Consider the following 25305-nt stretch of genomic DNA (forward strand, 5'->3'; position numbering starts at 1 on the left):
CTCATGGTTTGAAAGATGAGGACTACTAGGAGATTTTGGCAGATGAGGTTTCTAAGCATCCTAGAAACTGTAAGGTGCTTCTTCCAGTTGAGTGCAACTCACAAGTGCTGGATGCCCTGCCTGCTGAGGCAAAGAAAGCTGATTTCTGAATGAAGGAAGTCAGCAAGGACATAACTAAGGCTGCCACTATCATTGTTAAGTGACTTACTGTCCTGGACAAGTTTACCAATGAGGAGGAGAATCAAGTCATTGGTCATGAGGTGGCTATGCTCAATGGTGCCTTGGGGTTGTTAGGGCATGCTAACTTTAAAATTAATATGAATAGACGGTATTTCATCAAACGTGAGATTAACCACAAGTATGCTCACTTATGTATTGATAAGACTCCTATGACTGGCTTACTGTTTGGGGAAGATCTTTCTCAGGCTACCAAACAGATTGAGGAGGCAGAGAGGCTGAAAAATAAGTTTACTAACAAGAAAACTTTCCATTTTGGAGCTCCAGGTCTTGGGAAGTTTAGTGGTGGCAAGCAACGTGGTTTTGTTGGGAAATCATCTTTCCGGGAGATGTCAACCCGGTTTAAACCATACGGTTTACACACACAAACCTGCCACCAGAGGGGACAGCCGCCCTTATTATCTCAGAGGAAACTCCTCTTCAAAAAAACTCAAGGGGCCGGGGACACTACAATCCCCGGCAGTAATTCAGGTAAGACATGAATTTGAAGCAGGTTAGCTTCACAAGTTTATTGATGAGTGGTGCAAACTTACTAGTGACCCTTTCATCCTGGACATTAAGCATTGCCATCATGAGATTGATGAACAGAACATTACTCATTTATTTTCAGAGGAAGTGGAATACAAGTTTAGTGATGAGGAGAAAGTTATTATGACTAAAGAAATAGATAAATTGTTGAGGCTGAAGGTTATCAAGGAGACTCACAGACAGGTGTGCCAGATTATTTCCCCAGTTTTCTTTAGAGAGAAAAAAGATGGTGGCTATAGGATGGTGATTAATTTGATGAAACTCAACAAATTCATGAATTACTTACATTTCAAAATGGAAAATTTTGAGCAGGCAATTAGACTAGTCAGTTCAGGTGCTTTCATGGCTTCCGTTGATCTGAAGCATGCCTATCATTCAGTTAAAATTGCAGAGGAGCAACAAAAATACCTTTGTTTTAAATTGGCAGGGAAGATTTACCAATTCACTTGCCTTGCTAATGGTGTTTTTCAAGGCCCTCGTCTTTTCACTAAACTTATGAAGCCAGTTTTTTCTTTTTTAAGATTAAAAGGCTACACCATTACTTCTTTTATTGATGATTTTCTTATGTGTAGCAAGTCAGTTGAGGGGTGTGTTGCTTGTTTGAAGGATACTGTGGAGATTTTGCAAAATGTTGGGTTTTGTATTAATGTGGAAAAGTCAGTCTTGGTGCCTACGAAATGCATAGAATATCTTGGTAACATCATTGATTCTGAAGCCATGACTGTTACACTCCCTGCTCGTAGAGTGGAGAAAATTGTGAAAAGTTGTTCATTCATGGCCAGTAGAAATAAGGCGAAGATCAGAGAGTTAGCTCAGGTAGTTGGCCTGTTGGTGGATGCCATTCCGGCCGTAGAATTTAGTAAGCTTCATTACGTGATTTTAGAAAGGGCCAAAATTGTTGTATTAAAGGTGGAGAAAGATTACTTTGACAAACTCATGACGATCTCAAAGGAAATGAAATTGGAGCTAAGCTGGTGGATCTCTGAAGTAGGGACCCAAGTTAGGCAAAAATTTTCGGCCTGCTCCTACTGTTGAAGTTTTTTTGGATGCCTCAGACTTAGGTTGGGGGTGGTTGTGTATCAAAGCATTCCACCAATGGTCAATGGACATCTGAAGAAAGCTACCTGCACATTAATGCAAGGGAACTCAAGGCCATCTTGTTTACCCTTCAATCTTTTGCTTACTTACTTAAAGGCTGCCATGTTAAAGTTATGTGTGATAATACCACAGCCATTGCTTATGTAAATGAGATGGGTGAAACTAAGTCATTAATTAGTGTGTAACTCTATCTGCATTGATATCTGGAATTGGTGTATTTCCAATGACATGTGGATTACTTGTGCACATATACCAGGAAAGAACTATGTGTTGGCGGATACAGCCTCTCGTAATTTTAATGACAGGCATGAATGGCAACTTAATCCAAAAATTTTTAAGGAGTTGTGTGTAGGTTTTGGAACTCCCTCCATTGACTTGTTTGCTTCTTGCTTAAACAAGCAACTAGATTGTTTTTACTCGTGGACACCGGATCGAGAAGCAGAGCATGTGGATGCGTTCACATTAAATTAGGCCAGTTTCGATCTGATTTACCTTTTCCCACCATTCTTTCTTATTACTAGGTGTTTACAGAAAATGAGGGAGGAGAGAGCAAAGGGATGGATCATTACTCCAATGTGGACTTCCCAACCATGGATGGGCTCTCTTCTGCAAATGTTGGTCAAGGCACTAAGGATCTTCACACAGAAAACGAATGTACTACGACATCCCTCATCAGCAGACGAACATCCAATTATGACTCACACCCAAATGATGGCATGTCTTTTGTCAGGCGACAACTTAGAGGGAGAGGTGTATCATCAGAAGGTAAAGAGATTATCATGGCATCGTGGATACCAGGTACGATGCAACAATATAGACCACACATTAACAGATGGTCATCATTTTGTGATAGATGGAATATCAGTCCCTCTAATCCCTCTATAACTAATGTTTTGAATTTTCTTTCGGAGACCTTTCATAGAGGAGTGGGGTATGAGTCTGTCAACACGGCACAAGGTGCTCTCTCTGCTTTAGGCATTATGTTGGAGGGATGTAGAGCTGGGAATCATCCACTTATCAATAGATTTATGCGTGGCATGTTTAACTTGAGACCCTCTTGCCCTAGGTATGCAGAAACTGAGGTCCATGGGCCCATTACCAGTCCCGTCTTTGAAGTCTTTAACTTTGAAATTGGTGATGCTTGTGGCACTGATTCAGGCAGCGAGAGTACAGACCTTACATTTATTATTGTATACTCGTACCAATGCTAGTGTTGATAACAATTCTGTTTCACTCATGTTGGGCGGCAACATTAAGCAGTGCCGTCCTAAGTTTAATGTTGGAATGCTTACGTTTCATGCTTATGTACCTGATTTTAGAATTTGTGTTGTGAATACCTTGAAGGAATATCTTAACAGAATGGAGAATCTGAGAAAGGAATTTGGGAAGGATAATGGGAAACTCCTAGTCAGTCTGGTGAAGCCACATAAGTGTTTCCAAAGATACAGTGGCAAGGTGGATTAAGACTATCCTTGCCGACTGTGGTATCAATACTAAGAAATTCCCAGCTGGCAGTGTTCGACCAGCCTCTACTTCCCAGGCCAAAGCCAGGATGTCCCAGTTCCTATTATCTTATCTAAGGCAGGTTGGACTCAGGAGACAACCTTTGCCAAACACTATAATAAGAAGATCACTCAGGTTTCAGATTCTTTTCAATAGGCCATACTAGATTCTGTATAATAATGTTTACATGTTTCTCTGTTCACCTGTGTTGGAACTCCAATGAATTATTTTTTATACATTAATATGTATTTGTACGGGCCATATCTGTTGAAGGAGGATGGATTTTCATATAATGAGGTTTGAATTCATTTTTAGTTCTTTTATCTACCAATCAATCATTTGGAGAATGATTATTATTGGGTCATTCTGAGAGTACAGCCACATGGCTTCAAAATCTCATGTGTAGCCTCTCCAGCACTGGCGGTGGGTTGCTGAAGTAAAATTATAGAAGTACATGAGACTTACCGTAGGTCAGTTGAAATGTGCTTCGGATTTTGTGAAGCAAGCCACCGCTGCTGGAGAGAGCTTTCACATGCCCGCCACTCCCACCCTTCGGAAAGACAAAATTTTGAATTTGGGGTTTAGCTTTCTGACTGGGGCATTTTAAGAACCTTGTGGCATGTGGGTGGCTCTCAGTTCTTTAAAGTCTGCTGGTACCTTGATCTTTGTGCATGCATCTCATGTGAAAGCTCTCTCCACCAGCAGTGGCTTGCTTTGCAAAATCAGAAGCACATTTCAACTGACCTACGGTAAATCTCATGTACTTCTATAATTGTTCGTGAAACTAATAAGTATTTTGCATGTTGGTTTTGGTACATTTAGTGAAAACTGCAGTAATTTTATTTCTTGTTCTCCCCTAAAAAAACTTGTTTTGTTGTGTTCTATTGCAAAGAAAGCCAGTATTTTATGATGAATTTGATAATAATAGTATGTACATCAAGAAAACACTCTGAAAACGTATTTTATATTATTTGTGTGGGCATAATGTATACACAGGTGTGAAAAATCATTACCCTAGCACACTCTGGAGCAGTTCTGAGCTATTGCAGTTCAAATCAGGCAGAAAATTCAGTGTAATTTAATGAGAACACCTGCACAAGTTGTAGCGGAAAATAACCACCCGCTACGATGACAATACTCAACAGTGCACAACATACCATCAGAAAGCCAACTTCCCATCATTATTGCACCCCTTTCCAGTGTGGGTAGAGACCTAAATTTTTTACAGTAGATGCGTAACACTCTATTATGCATGAGAATTATAAAGTACATGAGACTTACCTCTGGGGAGTTGAAGTGTGCTTGTAATTTTACAAAGCAAATCACCTCTGCTTGAGGGAAGCATTAACATGAGATCAGCTGTTCCGTTCCACACCATCAGACTTCGTAGCAATGAATACCCACATGAATTACACCCTAAGTTTCCATACATCAAATCACAAATAAAACTTTCCTCATAAGAAAACAGAGAAACAAGGGTGGGAAAAGAAGCAGGCATGTTAATGCTTCTTTCAAGCAGAGGTGATTTGCTTCGTAAAACTACAAGAACACTTCAACTCCCCAGAGGTAAGTCTCGTGTACTTTATAATTTTACTTCGTCAAATCACCCTCTGTTGAGGTAAGCATTCCCATGAGGCTTTGAAGCCACGTGGGTGTTGTTCCTGGTAAATTGTAACCGAATAACCAAACCAGAATGTAGGATGACAAAAATAAACTGTGCAAACCAGTAACCTTCATTATACAAAACGTTACATTAAATCCGAAAATAAATGCATCACCCAGACATTGGTCCCCAACATACCAACCACCCAATCAATACTTTAACAAATCCATCCTAAATTCTCCAGAGTCCAAAATACATCCTGTCTGCCTCCATCAGCAAAAAAACATTCCACAGTGTTCATAGAAAAATTTGCAAAAAACTCATTATTATTGTAGTATAGCATCCTGAAATGGGTCTGTTGTGCCCACATGCCTATCATAAAATTTAGCAAAATTACTTGCCCTTGTCCACCCTGCTTTCGCCATAATACAATTAATGGGCACCGCCATAACCTTGGCCTTGGATGCTGCAGTCGCTCGAACACTGCCAACCGTAAATCTAGTAGTACCTATCCCTGACCTATCCAACATCTTCCTGAGCCACCGAGCAATGGTGTCTCTAGTAACTGCTTTGTGTGGTTTGATGAAGCTGAGAAATAAACTATAAGACTCCTGCTCCATGCCTTGTCTAAGTTCCTGTGTTCTGGCAAGATACTGCCGTAAAGTTCCATACACACAGAAGCTTGCATCCTTAAGATAAGCTTGAAATTTTATCACATGCACATTAAACTGCGGCCTGCATTGCTTGATGTTTCCACTTAGGGGAACCATAATGAAATCCTGCTCGATGCATAAACCCTTAATTGTCAATAAGTGCAAAGTCTGTAATCTCACAGCCTGTGTCAGTGCCATCAACATAACTAATTTTAGAGTCAAGTCCTTAAGAGACAATGTGTGCAACGGGTGCATGGATTGCAACTGCCTTAGAACAGGCTGGACGTCCCAAGTCGCAGCATACCTAGGTAGGGGTGGTCTCAGGTTAAATACTCCCTTCATAAATCTGATGACCAAGGAGTGGTTACCAGCCCTGCAACCATCCACTACAATGCCTAAAGAAGAGATAGCATTTCTCGCCGTAATGACCGATTCATACCTCACATTTCTGTGAAAAGTATCAGACAAGAAGTTTATTATGTCGCTGACATTGGGATTAATGGAATTGATGTTCCACCTACTACAAAACTGCGACCATCTTCTGAAATGCGGTCGGTACTGCTTCTCTGTACCTGCTGTCCATGAGGCCACGATGATATCCGCACCCTCTGCAGATACTCCTTGTGCTCGGACCTGCTCCCTGACAGCAAGCATCTCATTAGTCTGGTGTGACGCATGACCGGATGCTCCGCATTGGAGGACGGATGTGTGAGAACACCTCTTCTCATTGCAATGAGGCGGGGGTGGTCAACCAACATGCCGAGCAAAGTCCCCATCCATGGCTGTGACATCCACATGGGAACAATCATCCACCCCCTCGCCCCTTCTGCCCGCAGCTTCTGTAGGCACCTAGCAATCAAAGAAAATGGTGGAAACATGTAGGACAGGTCAAAGTTAGCCCAGTTTAGCAAGAAGGCATCGAAGAATCCTGCTTCTGGGTCCGGGTGCCAGGAACAAAGAGAAGCAATTTGCTTATTAAGTCTTGAGGCAAACAAGTCTATAACTGGTGTGCCAAACACCCCACACAAAAGTTGAAAAACATTTTCATTAAGCTTCCACTCATGCCTATCATTAATTGTGTGTTACTGCATGTCGGCAATTGTGTTGTCCTTACCTGGAATATGTGAGCATGTAACCCAGGCACTATAATTGATAGCAGTGGTGTTGTCACAAAAAACTTTAATATGTTTACCAATTAGGTCCAGTCTGAACGTCTGAAGACTTAAGAAAATAGCTTTAAGTTCAAGAGCGTTGATATGCAACAATCTCTCTTCCCAGGACCATCCACCACCAGTACACCGTTGGTTAAGGTGACATCCCCAACCTAAAGTAGAAGCATCATTATACAAGTGGATATCAGTGCCTGGTCTAAAAAATTTTCTGTCCTGTGTGGTAATGTTATCAATCCACCAGCATAAGTCTGATTTCATCCCTTCCGTAATGGACATCCACCAATCAAAATTTCCCCTTTCAACCTACAATGCTGCAATTTTCTCCATTTCCAACTGCCGATAATGCAGCTTGCCCATCTCCACTGCCGGAATAGCAGCAACCAGGAGGCCAGTAACTCTAGCCATCTCCCAAATCTTATCTCTACTTTTCCCAAGCAGTCTCGTACAAGCGTCAGTAATTTTCTCCAACCTGCGGGGTGGAAGCGAAACCGTCATAGAGATGGTGTCAATAATATTGCCTAAATACTCAATATTCCTAGTGGGGGTCAATACAGACTTCTCATAATTAATACAAAACCCCAGCTTCTGTAACAGATCAATTGTGTCCCCAATACAGGCAAGGCAACCTGACTGAGAACTATTACAAATTAAAGTGTCATCAATGAAGCTTGTAACAGAGTAACCACTTTTCCTCAAATAAGCAACTACTGGTTTCATCAATTTTGTGAAAAGCCTCAGCCCTTCAGCAACAGCATTGGGGAGACAAGTAAATTTATAAATAGTATCCTTTCATTTGAAACATAATAAATCCTGTTGTTCAGGTGCAATCTTAACTGAATAGTATGCATGGCGGAGGTCAACTGAAGCTAAATAATCCCCTGCATTGACGAGCCTGATGGCTTGTTCAAAGTTTTCCATTTTGAAATGTTTATAAGGGATGTGGCTGTTTAGTCGTTTTAAATTGAGTACCATTCTGCATCCACCATTCTTTTTAGGTCAAAGAAAAATAGGTGAAACAATCTGTGCCTGCTTTCTATCAGTAATCTCAATCACCTTGAGCTCCAAAAGATTATTGATTTCCTCATCAATGATATATTGTTCCTTCAAATTGAAGCATTATATAAGCTCCCCACTGATTAAGTGTCCAATATCAGCAACATTTTGTCCAAATGGCAGTGTTGCACCATGTCCAAAATTAATGGGTCTTTGGTAATTTGTCGCCATACATTAGTAAATTTATGAAGCCTACCTGCCTCAAATTTGTTACTAACCTCAGCTAACGCCAGGGCCTGAAGTGACCCCAGCCCCTGGCGTTTTTTGACTCCTGGTCTGGACGAAGCTGCTGTTGCTGCTGGCCACTCCTGACGCCCCTGAGCAGTCCGTAGGGCTGGAACCTAGGTGAGTAGGTCCTGTGAGTCGTCCTCCCCCAGAAGCCTCTGGACCTGCCACTTGTGAACCTCCACAGAACAGGGGTTGTTTTCTTGGCTGCTAGTTTATGCCGCAGCTTTTCAGATTCCTCAATCTGCCTGGTAGACTGAGTCACATCATCACCAAACAGTAAACGGGACATCGGCAACTTATCTGAACACAAGTGGGAATATTTTTGGTTAATTTCCCTCTTCATCACAAACCGTCTCGCCAAATTATTCTTATGATTAGCGTGGCCAAGAAGTGCCCAGGTACCATTAATATTATTCACCTCCCGCTCCACGACAAGGTGAGTGGACTCCTGTGCAACCTGATCCAAGGCCAGAAGAGATTTAGTAAGAATAGTACCTGCCTTAAGAATGCCCCCACATACATCCTTGAGGTGAGCATCTGCTTTTCTTGCATCTGTTTTCAGTGCTTCCAGGATCTGTGGGTTGCACTCCACAGGAGCCAGCGCAGGACAATTCTTAGGTCGTGTGGTAAGCACATCCTCAGAGATGGCCTTGTAGTCCTTGTCCTGCATGCCATTGTCAAACAAGAAGTTGACCATCCCTGCAACCTGGTCATCAATGTCCACAGAAACCATGTCAGGGGGCCCCAAGTCTTTCGCATTCAGGAGCAAAACACTGCTCCTCGGGGTTTTTCTGTGATCTCACCTTCCTCACTACTCTCAGCAACAAAACCAGAAAAGTTAGCAGGGGATGGTTGTCTTGTAGAAGCAGTGGCCTCTTCACCTCTTCGGACTTTGGCGGGTTGGCACTGAGCTTGGCAATTTCACCTCTTAAGACTGCCAACTCATCCAACACAAAGTGCAAAGAAGGCCCAGGCGCAGTATCATGCTCGGTGGGGGGACCGGGCATGCAAGTGGGTGGGTGACCTCCGCCTGCAGCCAGAGCGCCTGCTTCCCCGCCCAACAGGCGAGGCACTGGAGCTGCTGCTCCTGTTCCGGGAATGACACCTCTTCACTCCTTCCCTGGACGACCTGCTGACACTCCTCCTCGCCAAAGCACTGCAGGAAGCCATAGTCGGAAGTGCGTTGCTATCCCCGGAGCAAGACATGACTCCCACACCTGCACGTGGGGAGCCGCACCGTAAACAAACACTGCCTCATCGACAAATGACACAATGGAAGGCACAGCCCCACCATAGCGTTATGAAAGGCCCCATTCCAATCTATAGCCCATGGCAGGCCCAACCCATGCCACATATTATACCTGCGTAACGGGTAAACTTTGGCTAACTGGCAGGCCCAACCCATACCAGATGACAATGGTAGGCCCATCCCATACCATATAGCCGTAAGGCAGGCCCAACCCATGCCATATGTACAAAGATTACCATGAGGCAATGTACCTACATCTTCGGTGACGTGGCTGGAAACCGTGGGCCGGAAACAGAAGGCGGCAGAGCGAACGTCTGAACGGCGTGGACATGTACCAGCAACTGATCTCATGGGAATACTTACCTCAGCAGAGATGATTTGACGAAGTAAAATATTAATTTTTTTTCATTTTTGCAAACCTTGATTTTTCGGCCATATTTGTGGCTCATAGACATGACCCAAAAACTTATTTGTGCCCTGAAAGGGTTAATGGTGCTCTGGCTTTACTTGGCCATGCTAACCACAGGAACAACTTGACACAGAGATTTATCATTAAGCGGGAGATCAATCAGAAATATGCTCATTTGTGCTCTGATAAGGCTCCAATGACTAGATTCCTCTTCGGGGATGATGTTTCTCAGTCTGCCAGAACCATTGAGGAGTCTGAGAGACTAAAGTCTAAGTTCACGGCCAAGAAACAGTTACCTACTTGGAGGTTCAGTGCTGGATGAGGCAGAGGGGCCGTCATGGGGTGTTTCATCTAGGTACCAACCCTATTGCCACCACGCTTCTGGCCAAAGGGTAGACCACAGACAGGCCTTCCCGCGACAGGCTTCGGTTGAAGGATGCTATGAGAGTATCAATTCAATGCTTGAGTTACTTCAGCAGGTGGGTTTCTGTATTAACATGAAGAAATCTGTCTTTGTGCCCACGCAGCGTTTGGAGTATTTGGGGAACATCATAGACTCTGTATCAATGACAGTTACTTTACCTGACAGGAGGAGAGAGAAAATAGTTCAGAGCTGCATACACCTTTTTCACCAGAGTCGTGACACAATCAGGAATGTGGCCAAAGTGATTGGATACTTAGTTGGTGTAGTTTCCACGGTAGAAATGGGGAAACTGCATTATAGGAAGCTGGAGATGGCGAAAATCTCAGCATTGCAGCGGACAGGTGGTAACTTTGACAAGTGGATGGACATCACGACTGACATGAAGAAAGATCTCCTTTGGTGGATCACTAATGTTGCAATGCAGGACAGGAAAATTTTTAGACCTGGAACAGAGTTAGACCTGTATTCTGATGCCTCCAACTTGGGTTGGGGCAGATGCCTTTATGACCAATGTATTAATGGCAGATGGTCCGCGACTGAAGTGGAGTTGCATATAAACTCTAAGGAACTAAAAGCCATCCTATTTGCTGTGAAGTCCTTTGCCCATCTGATCAGAGGAAAGCACGTTAAGGTGTTTTGTGACAACGCAACAGCAGTAGCCTATGTCAATCAAATGGGGGTACAAAATCACCATCCTGTAATGACATCTGTCGGGACCTCTGAGGTTGGTGTGCAGAAAACAATGTTTGGATTACGTGTTCTCACATCCTAGGAAATGATAATTCTATGGCAGATGCAGCTTCATGACAGTTTAATGATAGACATGAATGGAAATTAAATGTGGGAATTTTTAGAGAGCTTTGCAACATCTTTGGTGCCCCCAGCATTGGTCTGTTTGCTTCTAGGTTAAATAACCAGGTTCCTCATTTTTGTTCTTGGCATCTTGACCCAGAGGTCAGGATGCCAAGAACAAGAAGATGCCTTTTCCATAACTTGGTCACAGTTTCCTCTGGTCTACATTTTTTCCCCCTTTGCTCTGATTGCTAGATGCCTTCAAAAGATGCATGCAGAGATGGCAAGAGGGTGGCTCATTGTGCCCTTATGGCTTTCACAACCTTGGATGGGAATCCTCCAGAAGACGCTCATCAGGGAGCCCCGGCTAATCATGTGGAGGAAGGACATTCTGCAGCATCCGTCTTCAGAGGAGGAACACCCAGTCATGAAGCACACCCGGTTGATGGCATGTCTCTTGTCCGGCGACACCTGTGAGCAAGAGGCATTTCGACAGCGGGTATGGACATCCTCATGGCCTCCTGGAGACCAGCGATACAGAGACAGTATCAGACACATGTCACCAGATGGATACAGTTTTGTGACAGAGGGCACATCAATCCCCTTACTCCATCAGGGAGGCAGTGGCATAGAGGATAAGGTGGTGAGCGTGGGATCGGGCAGACGTCCACCCATAGGTTCAAATCCCACCACGTACAGCCTAAAAACACTTTGCCATTTGTCGAGTGGTTTAAAGTTACCTACATATCACCATGATACCCAGGTTCTAGGTGGTTCACTCAAGATGAGCTTGGGCAGTGATATGGGCCCTAATATGGGTACCACTATAAATAAAATTGCCTGCGCCACTAATGGGCGGAAGCTGAACAGCGCTTCCCATACACTCTTCAAGTGTGCCTACAGGCGCTATAGGCCTTACCGTGAAAAAAAAAAAAAGTTTAACAGATGTCATACATTTTTTATCCAACACTTTACACAGGGGAGCCCTCTCTTCACTTGGCATTGTGGTGGATGGATGTAGAGCTGGGTTTCACCCTCTTGTTAACAGGTTTCTGAGGGGAGTCTTCAACCTGAGACCTCCTATGCCCCGTTACATACAGACCTGGGATGTCAAGTTGGTGCTGGAACAGCTGCATACTTTGGAATCGTTATGCACCCTTACGCTAAAAGAACTCGCATTGAAATTAGTAATGCTGATGGCACTCACGCAAGCTGCCAGAGTGCAAACGTTGCATTTGTTAGTGTTGAAAAATATTTGCATTGGGGAAACCTCTATCATAAGGAGACAACATCAAGCAGTGTCGCCCAAAATTCAATGTGAAATTTGTGGACTTTACAGCATACGCCACTGATAAAATGCTATGTGTTTGTGAGACATTGAAAGCGTATATTGAGAGGACTGCCCAGTTTCGGACTGGTGTGGATCAGATGGATGGTCCTTTATTCCATAGTATTGTGAGACCTCATAAACCTGTCACTAGAGACACTATTGCTAGATGGGTTAGGATTATGCTGCACAGGTCAGGTGTGGACATCAGGATATATTCAGCTGGCAGTATTATCGAGGGCAAAGGCCATGGCGGTACCAATTGCACGTATCTTGGCAAAGGCTGGGTGGTCAAGGAAGCCACTTTTGCCAGGCATTACGACAAAGAGGTTCTTGGGGACATTGACACTTTCCAAGATGGGGTACTGGGTTAGTGTGTACCCCCTTTGGTTGCACAGTTAAATTTTGGTTGGCTACATACATATGTACTGATTATGTAACTTCATCACTACATGTTATTTTGTTTCTCGTATGTTTTCTTTCCCCATTGTACATCCTCATTTCCTTATTTTTCTGTACTCCACCCACATGGCTTCAAAATCTCATAGGAAAGTGAGTGATGGCAGAGGAGTGATTTGCAGACATAAAATTGTTGAAGTACATGAGACTTACCGCAGGTCAGTTGAAATGTGCTTCAGATTTTATGATGCAAATCACCTCTGCCAGCAGGGAGCTTTCATATGCCCTCTGCTCCCTCCCTACGCTATAGGGTGTCACATACTTGGACAGTTACGATGGTTTGCTTTGAGTTCTTTATCATCATGTGGGTGATCGTACACTTTAAAGTCTGATGTGGCAAGGCAGCATGGTGTATCTCATATGAAAGCTCCCTGCTGGCAGAGGTGATTTGCATCATAAAATCCGAAGCACATTTCAACTGACCTGCGGTAAGTCTCATGTACTTCAACAATTACATACACCAGATTCCCAAGTATAGGTGGGAGGATGTAACAGAAACCCGAAGGTGGAAGACACGGTCTCCAAAATCACCAAAACCTCAAAAACGGAAAAATAATGTATCCGAAAATCTTCTTGCTGACAACAAGAGAAATCCAGAAAGAAAACTAAACCAGAATCAGTGAACAACCCTCAGCGCCAAAACTATCAACCCAAGGGAAAAAGTATCTAAATACTTATGAGTAACATCCCTTAGGTAAAAGGAGGTAAATGTGGTCATACTCTTCTACGTACCAGCCTTGAGAACCAAGTCCAGACTCTTAACTTTTCTAAAGAGAACACTGGTCACAATAGCCCGAACCTCATGGGCGTTCACTTTCAGAAGGCGCGACTCCTCCTCCGAGATACTCACATAGGCCCTCCGAATCATCTGACAAATCCACTTAGACAAGGTATGAGGGTGGACAGCTCGTCTGGGATCCAAAACCATGACCAACAATCAGGAGCAGGCCAGCCAACAATCCCAAGTCCTGTGAAGATACTCACAGACCATCCAAACTCGACAAAGAAGGTAGTCTACCTCATCCTCCCCGACAAAATCAAGAAGAGCAGAAATACTGAACTCGTTGAAGGAATGCTCACCCAGACACTGAGTCTTAGTCAGGAAATCGAGGGCAAAGGAAAAGGTCATGGATGTCCACCCCTTGGAGTGATGCACCTCAGCCAACAGGCCGTGAAGCCTACTAACCCGACAAGCCAAAGCGAGCGCCAGAAGAAACATGGTCTTAAGCAAGGCATCTCTCAGCGAGGCTGTCCGCGAGGGCTCATAAGGAGGACATAACAAGGACCGAAGGACCAGAGAAAGGTCCCAGGCAGGTAACCAAGGCAAACGAGATGGACAAGATACTACAAAGGAGCGGAACAGAGAAGAAAGGTCTGGATCGGTAGAAAGGTCTATGCCTGACTGACATAGAACAAGAGCTAAGGTACAACGGAAACCCCTAATTGCTGACACTGACAGGTGCTTAAGACTCAAAAACGAAAATGAAAAAATCTTCCAGTTGCGCTACAGAGACAGAGCATGGATCCAAACCCCTCGACTCACACCAACCACAAAAGATTCTCCACTTCACCTGGTAAACTCAGGCAGAGGACTGTCTGACTGGTTTAGACATGAACTTAGCAGCCTTGTGCGAAAACCCTCGCACTTGGAAGAGACGCTGGAGAGTTGCCACACATGAAGATGGAGCATCTCTGGAGAACCGTGGAAGAGGGGACAGTGAGGTTGTCGAAGGAGAGACCGCCACGTTGGAAGAACCCATGGACTGTCCACAAGCTGGTCCAGCAAGGGGAAACCAGTCTGCCTGAGGCCAGAGAGGAGCAACTAGTGTCATACACACAGCCTGTGACTCATGAAGCCTCACCAGAACATGGCGGATCAGAGCGAACAGTGGAAAGGTGTACAGATCCAGACCGTCCCACGGAAAAGAGAGCGCATCCTGTCTCCAGGCTCCCTGATCCGGAAGAGGAGATACATACAGGGGCAGATGATGAGTCAGTACTGTGGCAAACAGATCTACCAGAGGAGATCCCCACACCTGGAAGACTTTCCTGCAAATTTCTGAATGTAGGGTCCACTCTGACCTGACACAGTCCCGACTGAGCACATCCGCAATCACATTGCGGGGTCCTGGAATGAAATCCAGGCACAGAGAGATAGAATGGCTCTCGCACCACCAGAGAACCATCCATGCTAAAGCTGACAGAGATTCAGAATGAGTGCCCCTGGACTTTCTGAGATAGGCGACCACTGTCGAGTTGTCAGACATCACAGACACCATCGACCCCAGCAAGGCCTGCTGAAAATTTTGTTAACCACAAAAAACTGCCAAAAGCTGCAGATGATATATGTGGAACCCATGCTCCTCCACAGTCCAGACTCCTGAAGCCAGAGAATCTCCCAGGTGAGCTCCCCACCCGAGCTGGGAAGCATCTAAGAAACAGGGTTTATTGCAGGGGCGGCACCACAAATGGGGCACCTTTCAGAAGTTGATCCGGAACCAACCACCAAGCAAGGTCTTGCAAACACTGATGACTTGGAGCCACCCACCACCAATCTGGGTTGGAAGCAGCCCGCCAATGCCTCTTTAGACACCACTGCAGAGCCCGCATCTGCAGGAGTCCACCTGGCACTAACCATGCTAGGGATGCAAGATGTCCCAGCAAAGACCTCCAGAGGGACACTGGTGGAGCCTTGGCTAGCAGAAACTGTCAGACCACTGCCTGGAAATGGCTGACACGATCTGGCGGCAGGAAGGCTCGGGCTCTGACGGTGCCGAGAACCATACCCAAAAACTGCTTCTTCTGGGTGGGAGACAGATTGGATTTGGCCCAGTTGACCTGAATCCTCACCTGAGAACACAGAAACAGAAGAGACAGGGCAATGTCTAGGCATGAAGCCCAAGAAGGACTGGAAACTAGCCAATTGTCCAGATTGGACGTATACCGAGCGATAGGCCCAAGCCAACATGGGAGCCATCACCTTAGTAAAGACCTAAGGAGCCATGGCAAGACCGAAGCACAGAGCCCAAAACTGGTAAACTCTGCCCTGCCAGATGAACCACATGTACTTGCGTGACCGAGGGTGGACAGAAACCTGATAGTAAGCGTCCCGCAGGTCCAATAACACCATCTACTCACCCTTGGCCATTGACTCTAGCACTGACGAAACTGTCTGCATGCAGAAGTGGGACACCTCCAGGAAATTATTTAAGACCGATAGGTCACAAATCAGCCTCCAGCCCCCCTGTGGTTTTGGGCACAAGGAAGACACGAGAATAGAACCCGGCCTGAGGCTCTACCACCGGTTCTACAGCTCCCTTTACCAGCATCTCGGAAACCACGGCCTCCAGAGCCAAACGGGGGTCCAAGCCCTCCCTGTAGAATGGAAACTCCACAGGCGTGCTCAAGAGGGGAGGATCCCTGAGGAAGGGAAGAATGGAACCATACCGAAGGATCTTGACCACTCACGGGCCCCGATGTTCTCCCACTCTTGCCAGTGCCACTGCAGACAAGCCCCAACTTGATTTGTCCAGGAAGTGATATCAACCAGACTACTCAAAATACCCTCTAATTGAGTAGTCATACACTTGGGAAGACTCATAGACAGATCTCTACTCTCAACCAAATAAAGCAGCTCATCATTGAGAGGAGGAGCCCCACAGGAATCTCCTTCTGGAGTGTACCACCTCTCTACCCTTGAAGGCCACCTCTTGGGCAAGGCAAACTTGGCTGAAGCCAGATTAGGGATCCCCAGGAAAAATCCCACTGCGAACCTCCAGAGCCAGAGGAGAACGAGGCAGCACCAAGGGAGTGGGGTCAGGTCATGAAGACTCCGAGGTGCGCTCGACCCCAGTCTGAAGAGTGGAAGCAATAGAAGAGGGCATGGAGAGACCCAAGAACTCTCTCACCGAGGTAATAAGTTCACAAAAGGAGGCTGCACCCTCCTCATCCAGAGTGCCAGCCTCCCTTGAGGGAACATCATCAAAAACCTCATCCACCTCCTCAGAAAACAAAGGCCAGCCTGTGGCAGCAGCCTGACTAACTACTGTGCCACCAGGGTCCATGCCCACATCAACTGGCTGGGGCAAGACCTGCAAGGACATTGACCCATGTAGCAAATCAACATGAGGCAGGGCCATGGAAGATATGCCCGCTGAGCCTGCAAAATTGCCATCACCCGGCAACCCACCAGGGAGTGGTGCTCCACGAAGTCCAGTTTCTCCGCCACCAACAAGGCCCAAGGAGGAGACTGGCCCGGCAGGAGCTGGTTCACCACAAACCCCCGAGGCTTTACCAGAAAGAGGAGTTGCGCATAGACTCAATCCACTGACCCCAGGACCAGCCATGGAAGAATCAGAATTAGCGGGAGCCTGCAAACCACTCAGTCCTGGAGCCACACTGGGGAGTGGGGCTGCACACAAGCTCATTCCACTGAGACCTGAAAACTCCCTGGAAGCACCTGACACAGCGGGAGTCTGCACCACACTCACTGCTGAGGCCATGCTAGAGAGTGGGGCTGCACTCAAGCTCACACCCCTAAAACCAGAAAACTCTGCAGAAGAGCCAGAAACAGCAGGGGACTGGACCCCCCTCACTCCCAGAGCCAGACTAGGAAGAAAGGCCACACACATGCTAACTCCACCGAGCCCCGAAAACTCCATGGAAGAGGTAGGAACAGCAGGAGAAGGCACCCCACTTAGTACCGGCAGGGGGGCAGAGCACTGGGCTGCACGCAAACTCACTCCCCCAACCGTCAACTCCGGGATAGAGCTTGGAACAGAGGGAGCCTGCCCCCCACTGACTCCCAGAGCCAAAACAGGGAGAGGGGTCACACTGAAACTCATTCCACTACTACCAGCAGCCTCCACTGAAGGGCCTGAGTTTGGGGGAAACCAGGGCCCCCTTATACCAGTCACCAATGGGGGCAGACGCACACTCGCTCCGCCGTCCGCAAACCCTGAAAACACGGAACTGGAGGCAGGGGGCAACAAGACCGCTGATAATTGAGCAATAGAAGCCTTCATAGCAGCAAGATCAGACTCTACAGCAACAAACTTGCTAGCCCAAGGGGCCTCAGAAGCCGGCTCATGCCGGCGAGAACACTTCTCACTGGAACTGCTAGACAACTTGGCCTGCTTCTTCTCCTTAGCATCCTTCACATATGCTTGGAACTGGAGAAGGGAGAGGTGGGAACACTCATCACACTGGTCCTTGGCCGAACACATGGCGGGCCGACAAGACACACGGCGGGAATGCGGTTCTAAAGCCTTGTCTGGCAATCACCTCTTGCATCCAACACAACTACAAGTGGCCATGGTAACTCAGGGAAAAGTAGAAATGGAAGCGGCAAGGAAACGGACACCAAAAAAGGCAGGAAGAAGCGAGAAGAGGAGCAGGTGAACACCGTGCCAAGCACAGAAAGGATCTGAGATATGGTGGCCGGCCGGACCAGTGGTTCCCGGCGCGCATGGTACTTTTATAGGTACGAACTCTATATAGAGGTGCTGGTTGATTTTCTGTGCTGAGTGTGGGAATATGGACATACAGGCATATGTAATTACAAATAGGTAATTAGTATATGTAGCAACAAAAGAGGAGGTAATGGAAGAGATAAGAAATTAAGAGTGACATACAAATATAGATGGTTTGTTTTCCAGTGTGTTGGAGGTTAAAGACTATTTGAAGGTTAAATGACCAAATGTAATGTGCATAATAGACACAAAGCTAAGGGAGAAGATCCGGGTTAGCTTTACAGAAGAGGGATATAAAAGTGGGAGAAGAGATAACATATGTATGGAGGAAATGCACTATGGAGATGGCATGGCAGAAGTAATAGGAGTAACAATCAAGATGGAAGAAATTTAAAAAATGAGAATCATAGTCATGTATGTGCCACCTAAGACAAATACAGGCAACCCCCTTTAACGAAGGGGTTACGTTCTTAAAAAACACTTCGTTAAGCGAAACTTCGTTAAGCGAACCGATTATAACAAGTTTAACCCCTGATTTGAACTTCCATTGAGAGTAAGCAAAGCGAGAGTGCATCATAGTACAGTAAAAGGTTTAATGAAAGTAAAAATTATGAAGTTAAACATTTAGGTAGTTTAATTTAAGTCATTATAATGTACACTAATGTATGTATGTACGTAACTTTATAATGTTGATGATCTTAACTTTATGAAGGGAGGGAGAATGAAACTGGAAAGACACTAACCGGCAACCTGTGAAATGTAAACAACGTGCGCATCATGGTACCGCATACAAAACTTATGTACCACATTTCCACAAGGCTTTTCATTTTATCCATTGTAGGGTAACGAGTTCAGGTGGTTCTTTTAGTTCAAGGAAGATACGGTCTCACCATCCTTCTTATTAGAGTCTGCTGACTTGAAAATAGTAGACAGTAGATGGAGTCAAGATGGTAGCCAACAATGTTATTAGTTTTCTGGCCTCTCTCGTGTCTGTGAATAATACCCAGCTTCACTTCGAGAGTAAGACACTTCCTGGTCTTCTTAGGAACGCTCGGCCACATTGCAGGGCGTTTTGGTGGTAAGTTGAACAAGGGAAGATGAACTGCTGGTGACGCTGTTATGTTTTGACTGGGGAGTGAGTGGTGCACATGATCTTGATCTTAAGCTTGATGCTACAGGTGACGCAGAATTTCTTCTGAGTCAGGCCTTTGTATCGGCAGCGCCTGTGTTGTCCACGAGAGGCTTGATCTTGATCTTTATTCTACAGGTGTCTCAGGATTTTTCCTGAGGCATACCTTAGTACCAGCAGCTCCTGATGTATTCAAAAGCCTGTCAGCTTGCATGATACGGTGGGGCTTTCAAATTTTGAAAAAATTACCTGGATAAAATTTAGTTAAAGCAAGTTTGGTGTTTGTTAAACAAGCAGATGATAGTAAAAGGAAACCTTCGTTAAACGGGGGTTGCCTGTACATGGAGAAAAGAAGAATATAAGGAAATGCAAGGACCTCTCCTTGATTAAGTGCTTATATAATATGATAAGAAGAGATGGAAAAATACCATTAGTAGGAGACTTCAACTGCAAAAGAGTAAACAGGAAAGAGATGGAAGTACACTATGCGCCAATGAATTGTTCGCCGTGACACCACAGGTGATGGAATGCACTTAGAATGGAGAAAACAAAAGTACTATAATACTTACGAAGAAACTAGTAATTGATGGGCTTTCCCCTCCTTCTTATACACTTTAGAAGCCATGAAGGAAGAGATTCAGCCAAGTTATTGAGGGTTATTTGATTTAGATTATGCCATTCCTCCCTGATGGCCGTCCGCAGCTTTGTTATGTCGGGAGATATCCCTCCTCTGCATGCGCCTCTTCATGATGGACCAGATGTTTTCAATAGGGTTCAGATCAGGGAAATTGGGTGGCCAGTCCTCCAAAAAGTCAATCTGGCAGTCCTGAAGCCAAGTCAGGACGGATTTTGCCCTGTGACATGGAGCTCCATCCTGCATGAACACAGTAGCGTTGCACATTTCAAAAGACCCGGGCAAAAAATCACATAAAAGTTCCAAATAATTATTCTGATTCATGTTTTCATTTCGTGGCAAAAACACTAAATTTCCTACACCATGATAACTGAAGCAGGCCCACACCATTACTGAATCAGGGTGCTTTTCAGTTTTAAATATAAATTTTACTTCAGCAACCCACCGCCATTGCTGGAGAGGCTACACATGAGATACGCAAAGATCAAGGTACCGTCAGTGACGCTTTGTTCTCGGTACAGGCAAGACGTGTTTGTCTTGCAGCTGCGGTTTGCCATTTTGGGATTGGTTATCCGTTATCTGTTTTTCAGAGCGGGTTGGCACTTATTTAATACCTTACTTTATTACCCCGTGATCCCGTTGGAGCGGGAAGAATGCCTGGTGTTCCTTTCCTCTTATCCATTTGGAGCGGGAGGACACGGTGTGGACCAAGGTGAGGTTATGCACCCTTGTTACCTGTTATCCAAACTTGGAGCAGGTTGTCATTTATTCATTGACTATTGTTATTTACTTGTGGTCTTGTGGGTGTTGTATTGTGCCTGTGTTTTTTCCAGTTATCTCTCAGGAGCGGGACATGTGACAGAAGTGTGCTGTTGTGTAGGTGTTTGGTACATCAGTATGTCTTCCTCGGGTGGTTCTACATCTCCAAGAAGCGGTTCCTCACATTCTCGTGGAAGCCGACTCTATTCGTCCACTAGGCATAAGACAAGGAAGAATATTCAATGGTCTGGGGCCTCTGCTGGTGAGGATGCTGTTGCAAGTGATCGTGTGTCTAAGATGGACGCCCAACCACCAGTTAGCCAGTCTGGAGAAGTTAGCAATACTTCTTTATCCAAGATTTTGGAGGCTTTGGCTGTACTTCAAGAGGATGTGAATAATATGGGAGAGCGTGGTGTGTTTAACTTGAGACCCTCTTGCCCTAGGTATGCTGAAACTTGGGATGTGCAGCCAGTATTGCAGAAGCTAAGGTTCATGGGCCCATTACCAGACATGTCCTTGAAGTCTTTAACTTTGAAATTAGTGATGCTTATGGCATTGACTCAGGCTGTGAGAGTACAGACCTTACATTTATTATTGTATTCCAATGCTATTGTTGACAACAATTCTGTATCTCTTTTGTTAGGGGGCAACATTAAGCAGTGCCATCCTAAGTTTAATGTTAGAATGCTTAAGTTTCATGCTTATTTACCTGATTCTAGAATTTGTGTTGTGAATACCTTGAAGGAATATCTTAACAGAACGGAGAATCTGAGAAAGGAATTTGGGAAGGATAATGGGAAACTCCTCATCAGTTTGGTGAAGCCACATAAAAGTGTTTCCAAAGATACAGTGTCAAGGTGGATTAAGACTGTCCTTGCCGACTGTGGTATCAATACTAAGAAATTCACGGCTGGAAGTGTTCGACCAGCCTCTGCTTCCAAGGCCAAAGCCATGGACGTCCCAGTTCCCATTATCTTATCTAAGGCGGGTTGGACTCAGGAGACAACCTTTGCTAAACACTATAATAAGATCACTCAGGTTTCAGATTCTTTTCAAGAGGCCATACTGGATTCTGTATTGTAACGTTAACAGGTTTCTCTATTCATTTACGTTGGAACTCAATTGACTTATTTTGTTTTTTATACATGTAGTATATGTTTTTTGTAAGGGCCATATCTGTGGAAGGAGGAGGATTTTTTCATACAATGAAGTTTGGATTCATATTTAGTTTGTTTAATTATCAATCACTCACTTGAAGAATGTTAAGTATTGTGTAGTTCTGAGAGTACACCCACATGGCTTCAAAATCTCATGTGTAGCCTCTCTAGCAATGGCAGTGGGTTGCTGAAGTAAAATTATAGAAGTACATGAGACTTACCATAGGTTAGTTGAAATGTGCTTCGGATTTTGCGGAAGCAAGCCACCGCTGCTGGAGAGAGCTTTCACATGCCCTCCACTCCCACTCTTCGGAAAGATGGGCTTTTGAATTTGGGGTTTAGCTTTCCGACGGGCATTTTAGGGACCTTGTGGCATGTGGGTGGCTCTCAGTTCTTTAAAGTCTGCCGGTACCTTGATCTTTGCGTATCTCATGTGAAAGCTCTCTCCAGCAGCAGTGGCTTGCTTCGCAAAATCCGAAGCACATTTCAACTGACCTATGGTAAGTCTCATGTACTTCTATAATTTTGTGTCAAGTGGGTCACTCCCTGGTCGCCGGTACACATGCTTGCCACGGTTGCAGGACACCATGAAGACAGCTTCGTCGCTCCATAACACTTGGTGCCATTTTGCCATATCCCACTGGAGATATTTAGTGGCAAATGCAATCCTAAGCTCTTGTTGCCTAGGGGTGGTGAGTGGCTTCTTGAGAGCGCAGCGTCTGCGGAACTCAAGGTCATCATGCAGGCAGCGTTGTACCGTCCTCACAGACACTTGACCGAGCAGCTGAGGGTTTTGTTCTTTTAATTCCCTCACTGTGATTTGAGGACAAGCATCCACCTGACGCTTCACAACATTTATTGTGCATGATGAAGTTTACGCCCTCGCCCAGGCCTCTTTTTCTGTTCTGGCGTTGCCACCCCGCCTTCCATACGAAACTTTCGTATCCACTTTTGCACACATCTCCTTGTAACACCCACAATCCTGGCTATTTCTTTCACTGGCCTTTCTGCCTTGTGTAAAGACACAATGACTTTTATCTGGTCCTTTGATAAGTCTTTCTTGCCTCCCATTATGAAGAAAAGGTGAGTTGTGTCAGGGCGTGTCTGCTCAAATTACAGGCTGAAAATGAGGCGATACTTTTCCGAATGTTTTACTAACAACTGACAAATGTCAACTGACAGTCCATCAACGGTTTTCATGGACTGCTTGTACTTTAAACATGTTCCCAGATGCATGATAACTCGCATAAATAACTATGGTGCCATACTAGAGGAAATTATCTTGAGGCCCTCGCGGAAGTGATCTGTTGTGGAGCCGCGAACAATTCAGTGGCGCGTAGTGTAATGGGTAATGCTTGATCGTGGAGTGAGGAAATGTTACAGTTATCTATGGTAAACACACTGGATCAGTGGATGGAAAAATCAATACAATACATAGGGGAAGAAGAACCATCATTGCTTGACCTAGTATTCATAAAAAGCCAGAGGCTCCTCCTATCATACAATATCAGAGTCCAATGAGAAGAACTAACCATGTAACATTTGAATTAGTAATGTGGGAAAAGGATGTGCTAAGATACAGGCAGGACTACAAAAAAGGAGAGATTAAATCATGACCAGTGAACTGCTTTGGTTTATGTTGTCCAGTCATGACATAATATATAAACAAATAGAAATTGTATTTGCACAGTCTGATCACAGAAAATTATAACATCTGTAGGAATAGTGTGAATAACAATATTGTCAATAACAAATTATAAGTACTTGCTGATCTGCATAAACAACAATTTTACTAATGGAAAAGGTTAAGTACCATGAAGAACTGTGGACCATTATCATCCATTGCAACTACTACACAATTTTGATCTGAAGTCTTAAGTCAACTGGCAGTATTCATAATTACTTTGGTGAGCAATATGGTCAGTATGGATGTGTGCCAGCCACAAATGACCAACATGTCTGTGATAACTATGATAAAAACAACACTAGAGGCATGCTGTAATGGTTTTCTTTAAAATGCAAATAGTATTTTCACTGGACACAAGAAAAAAGTAAGATTAAGTTTGAACAGCTGTATCAGTACAAATACTGTTATCTGTAAAAGAAGCAGAACAATGCCACCTTTTGTATATAGTATTTGCTACATTTTCTAAAGACATTTTGAATTTTTTGGACAAATACTCATGATAAAATTTTGAAAAATGAAAATGTCCTCAAATAACTTGGTTCACATGATGAGTTTCTCTCTTAAGCCATGCCTTGCTTATGGAGGTTTTGATATCTCAATCTGGAAAGATTCCCTATTATTATGGTACATGGGAAAATTATACAAATAACACTTACTTCTGCAAACTTTAATTCTGAAAGTTTAAATAGTGTAATACCATTATTACATCAATAATTAAGAGTTTTTTCATGAATCACACTTTTCTTAGATAACACAAATATATAAGTTGTACACTTAGTTTGTTTGCTGGATCTCACCATCTGGTCATCATATAAAAGGTCAACACACACACACACACACACACACACACACACACACACACAGATACTAGAAATGAATATACGGTAATACTTTGAGATACGAACGCTCCAACATACAATTTTTTTTTATATACGACGAAAAATTTCATATAATTTATGCCTCAAAATACCAAGATATTTTTAAGATATGAATAGCCATAGGTAGGTGGCACAGCGATTGCTCGGCTAACCGCGTCCACCCGAACATTCAATTCGCGTTGTGTATCGTTGTTCATCCTTTGTGCATGTATGTCTGTGCTCCTCAGCAGTGTGTATTTTTTCTTATGTTTTGTGAACTCAAGACCTCGTGATCATGGGTTCCAAAAGTAAAAATAAGACGGCTGAAAAGAAGAAACTTAAAGAGTCTCGCAATGGATATGAAACACAAGACAATTTCAAAATATGAACGTGGTGTGCATATCTGTGACTTGACCCTGTGTGCTAATGCTTGTAGTAACTGTAAAGTCAAACCATTGTAGTTGTATCATTCTGAGAATCCCAGGGCCTTTAAAACACATAAGGTGTTAAAAGAGAAACTCCAGGTCATGTGACGTGCCAATAGTAAGGCATGGGTAACTCGTCAATTCCTCCTCCATACTACACATATCACAGCGTCAGTAAGTATGAATGCAAGTTGGGAGTTTTTGCTCATGCTAACTCAGCAGGTTCGGTGAGAAACACACAAAATAGCCTGTATTCACATACTGATTACATTTGGAAATTCAATAAATGAGTGCGTACAAATGATATTCTGCTCACAAGCAACTCTTCCTCTTTGCAATGCACAAAAACCAGAAGTCTCTAGATGCTATGGTTACCAAAATATCACAGGTTGAATGAGGTGGTATCATCGGTGTTCATGGCCTTGCGTCCGATTGGGTTTAGCGGCCTTGG

The 25305-nt window shown here is 44.4% G+C and overlaps 2 protein-coding genes across 5 annotated transcripts; one reads left to right on the plus strand and one right to left on the minus strand.

Moving 5' to 3' along the window:
- Positions 1-4956: 4956 nt before the first annotated feature.
- Positions 4957-9407, minus strand: LOC123516453. Of its 4 annotated transcripts, none has more exons than XM_045275748.1 (2): positions 8066-9407; positions 4957-6471 (listed from the first exon to the last, which is right to left on the minus strand). In XM_045275748.1, the coding sequence occupies exon 2, from the start codon at positions 6274-6276 to the stop codon at positions 5296-5298; it is 981 nt and encodes a 326-aa protein (XP_045131683.1). In that variant the 5' UTR covers positions 6277-6471; positions 8066-9407; the 3' UTR covers positions 4957-5295. The 4 variants fall into 2 exon arrangements, with proteins under 4 accessions (XP_045131683.1, XP_045131685.1, XP_045131684.1 ...); XM_045275749.1 differs by having other exon boundaries at positions 4957-7263.
- Positions 9408-19668: 10261 nt separating this feature from the next.
- LOC123516454 lies at positions 19669-22727 on the plus strand. Its single transcript, XM_045275753.1, has 2 exons — positions 19669-20681; positions 20803-22727. The coding sequence occupies exons 1-2, from the start codon at positions 20623-20625 to the stop codon at positions 21809-21811; spliced, it is 1068 nt and encodes a 355-aa protein (XP_045131688.1). The 5' UTR covers positions 19669-20622; the 3' UTR covers positions 21812-22727.
- The last annotated feature ends 2578 nt before the right edge of the window (positions 22728-25305 follow it).

The sequence above is a fragment of the Portunus trituberculatus genome, chromosome 41 (genome assembly GCF_017591435.1).
Source record: "Portunus trituberculatus isolate SZX2019 chromosome 41, ASM1759143v1, whole genome shotgun sequence".
Lineage (NCBI taxonomy): Eukaryota > Metazoa > Arthropoda > Malacostraca > Decapoda > Portunidae > Portunus > Portunus trituberculatus.

What these genes read in the sequence shown, in the direction of transcription:
- LOC123516453 (XM_045275748.1), bottom strand. Translation starts at nt 6,276, where the DNA reads ATGCTTGCTGTCAGGGAGCAGGTCCGAGCACAAGGAGTATCTGCAGAG.
- LOC123516454 (XM_045275753.1), top strand. Translation starts at nt 20,623, where the DNA reads ATGCCTGGTGTTCCTTTCCTCTTATCCATTTGGAGCGGGAGGACACGG. An exon ending in AGGACACGGTGTGGACCAAG is followed by an intron (nt 20,682 to 20,802) that starts GTGAGGTTATGC and finishes TGTTTTTTCCAG; the next exon opens with TTATCTCTCAGGAGCGGGAC.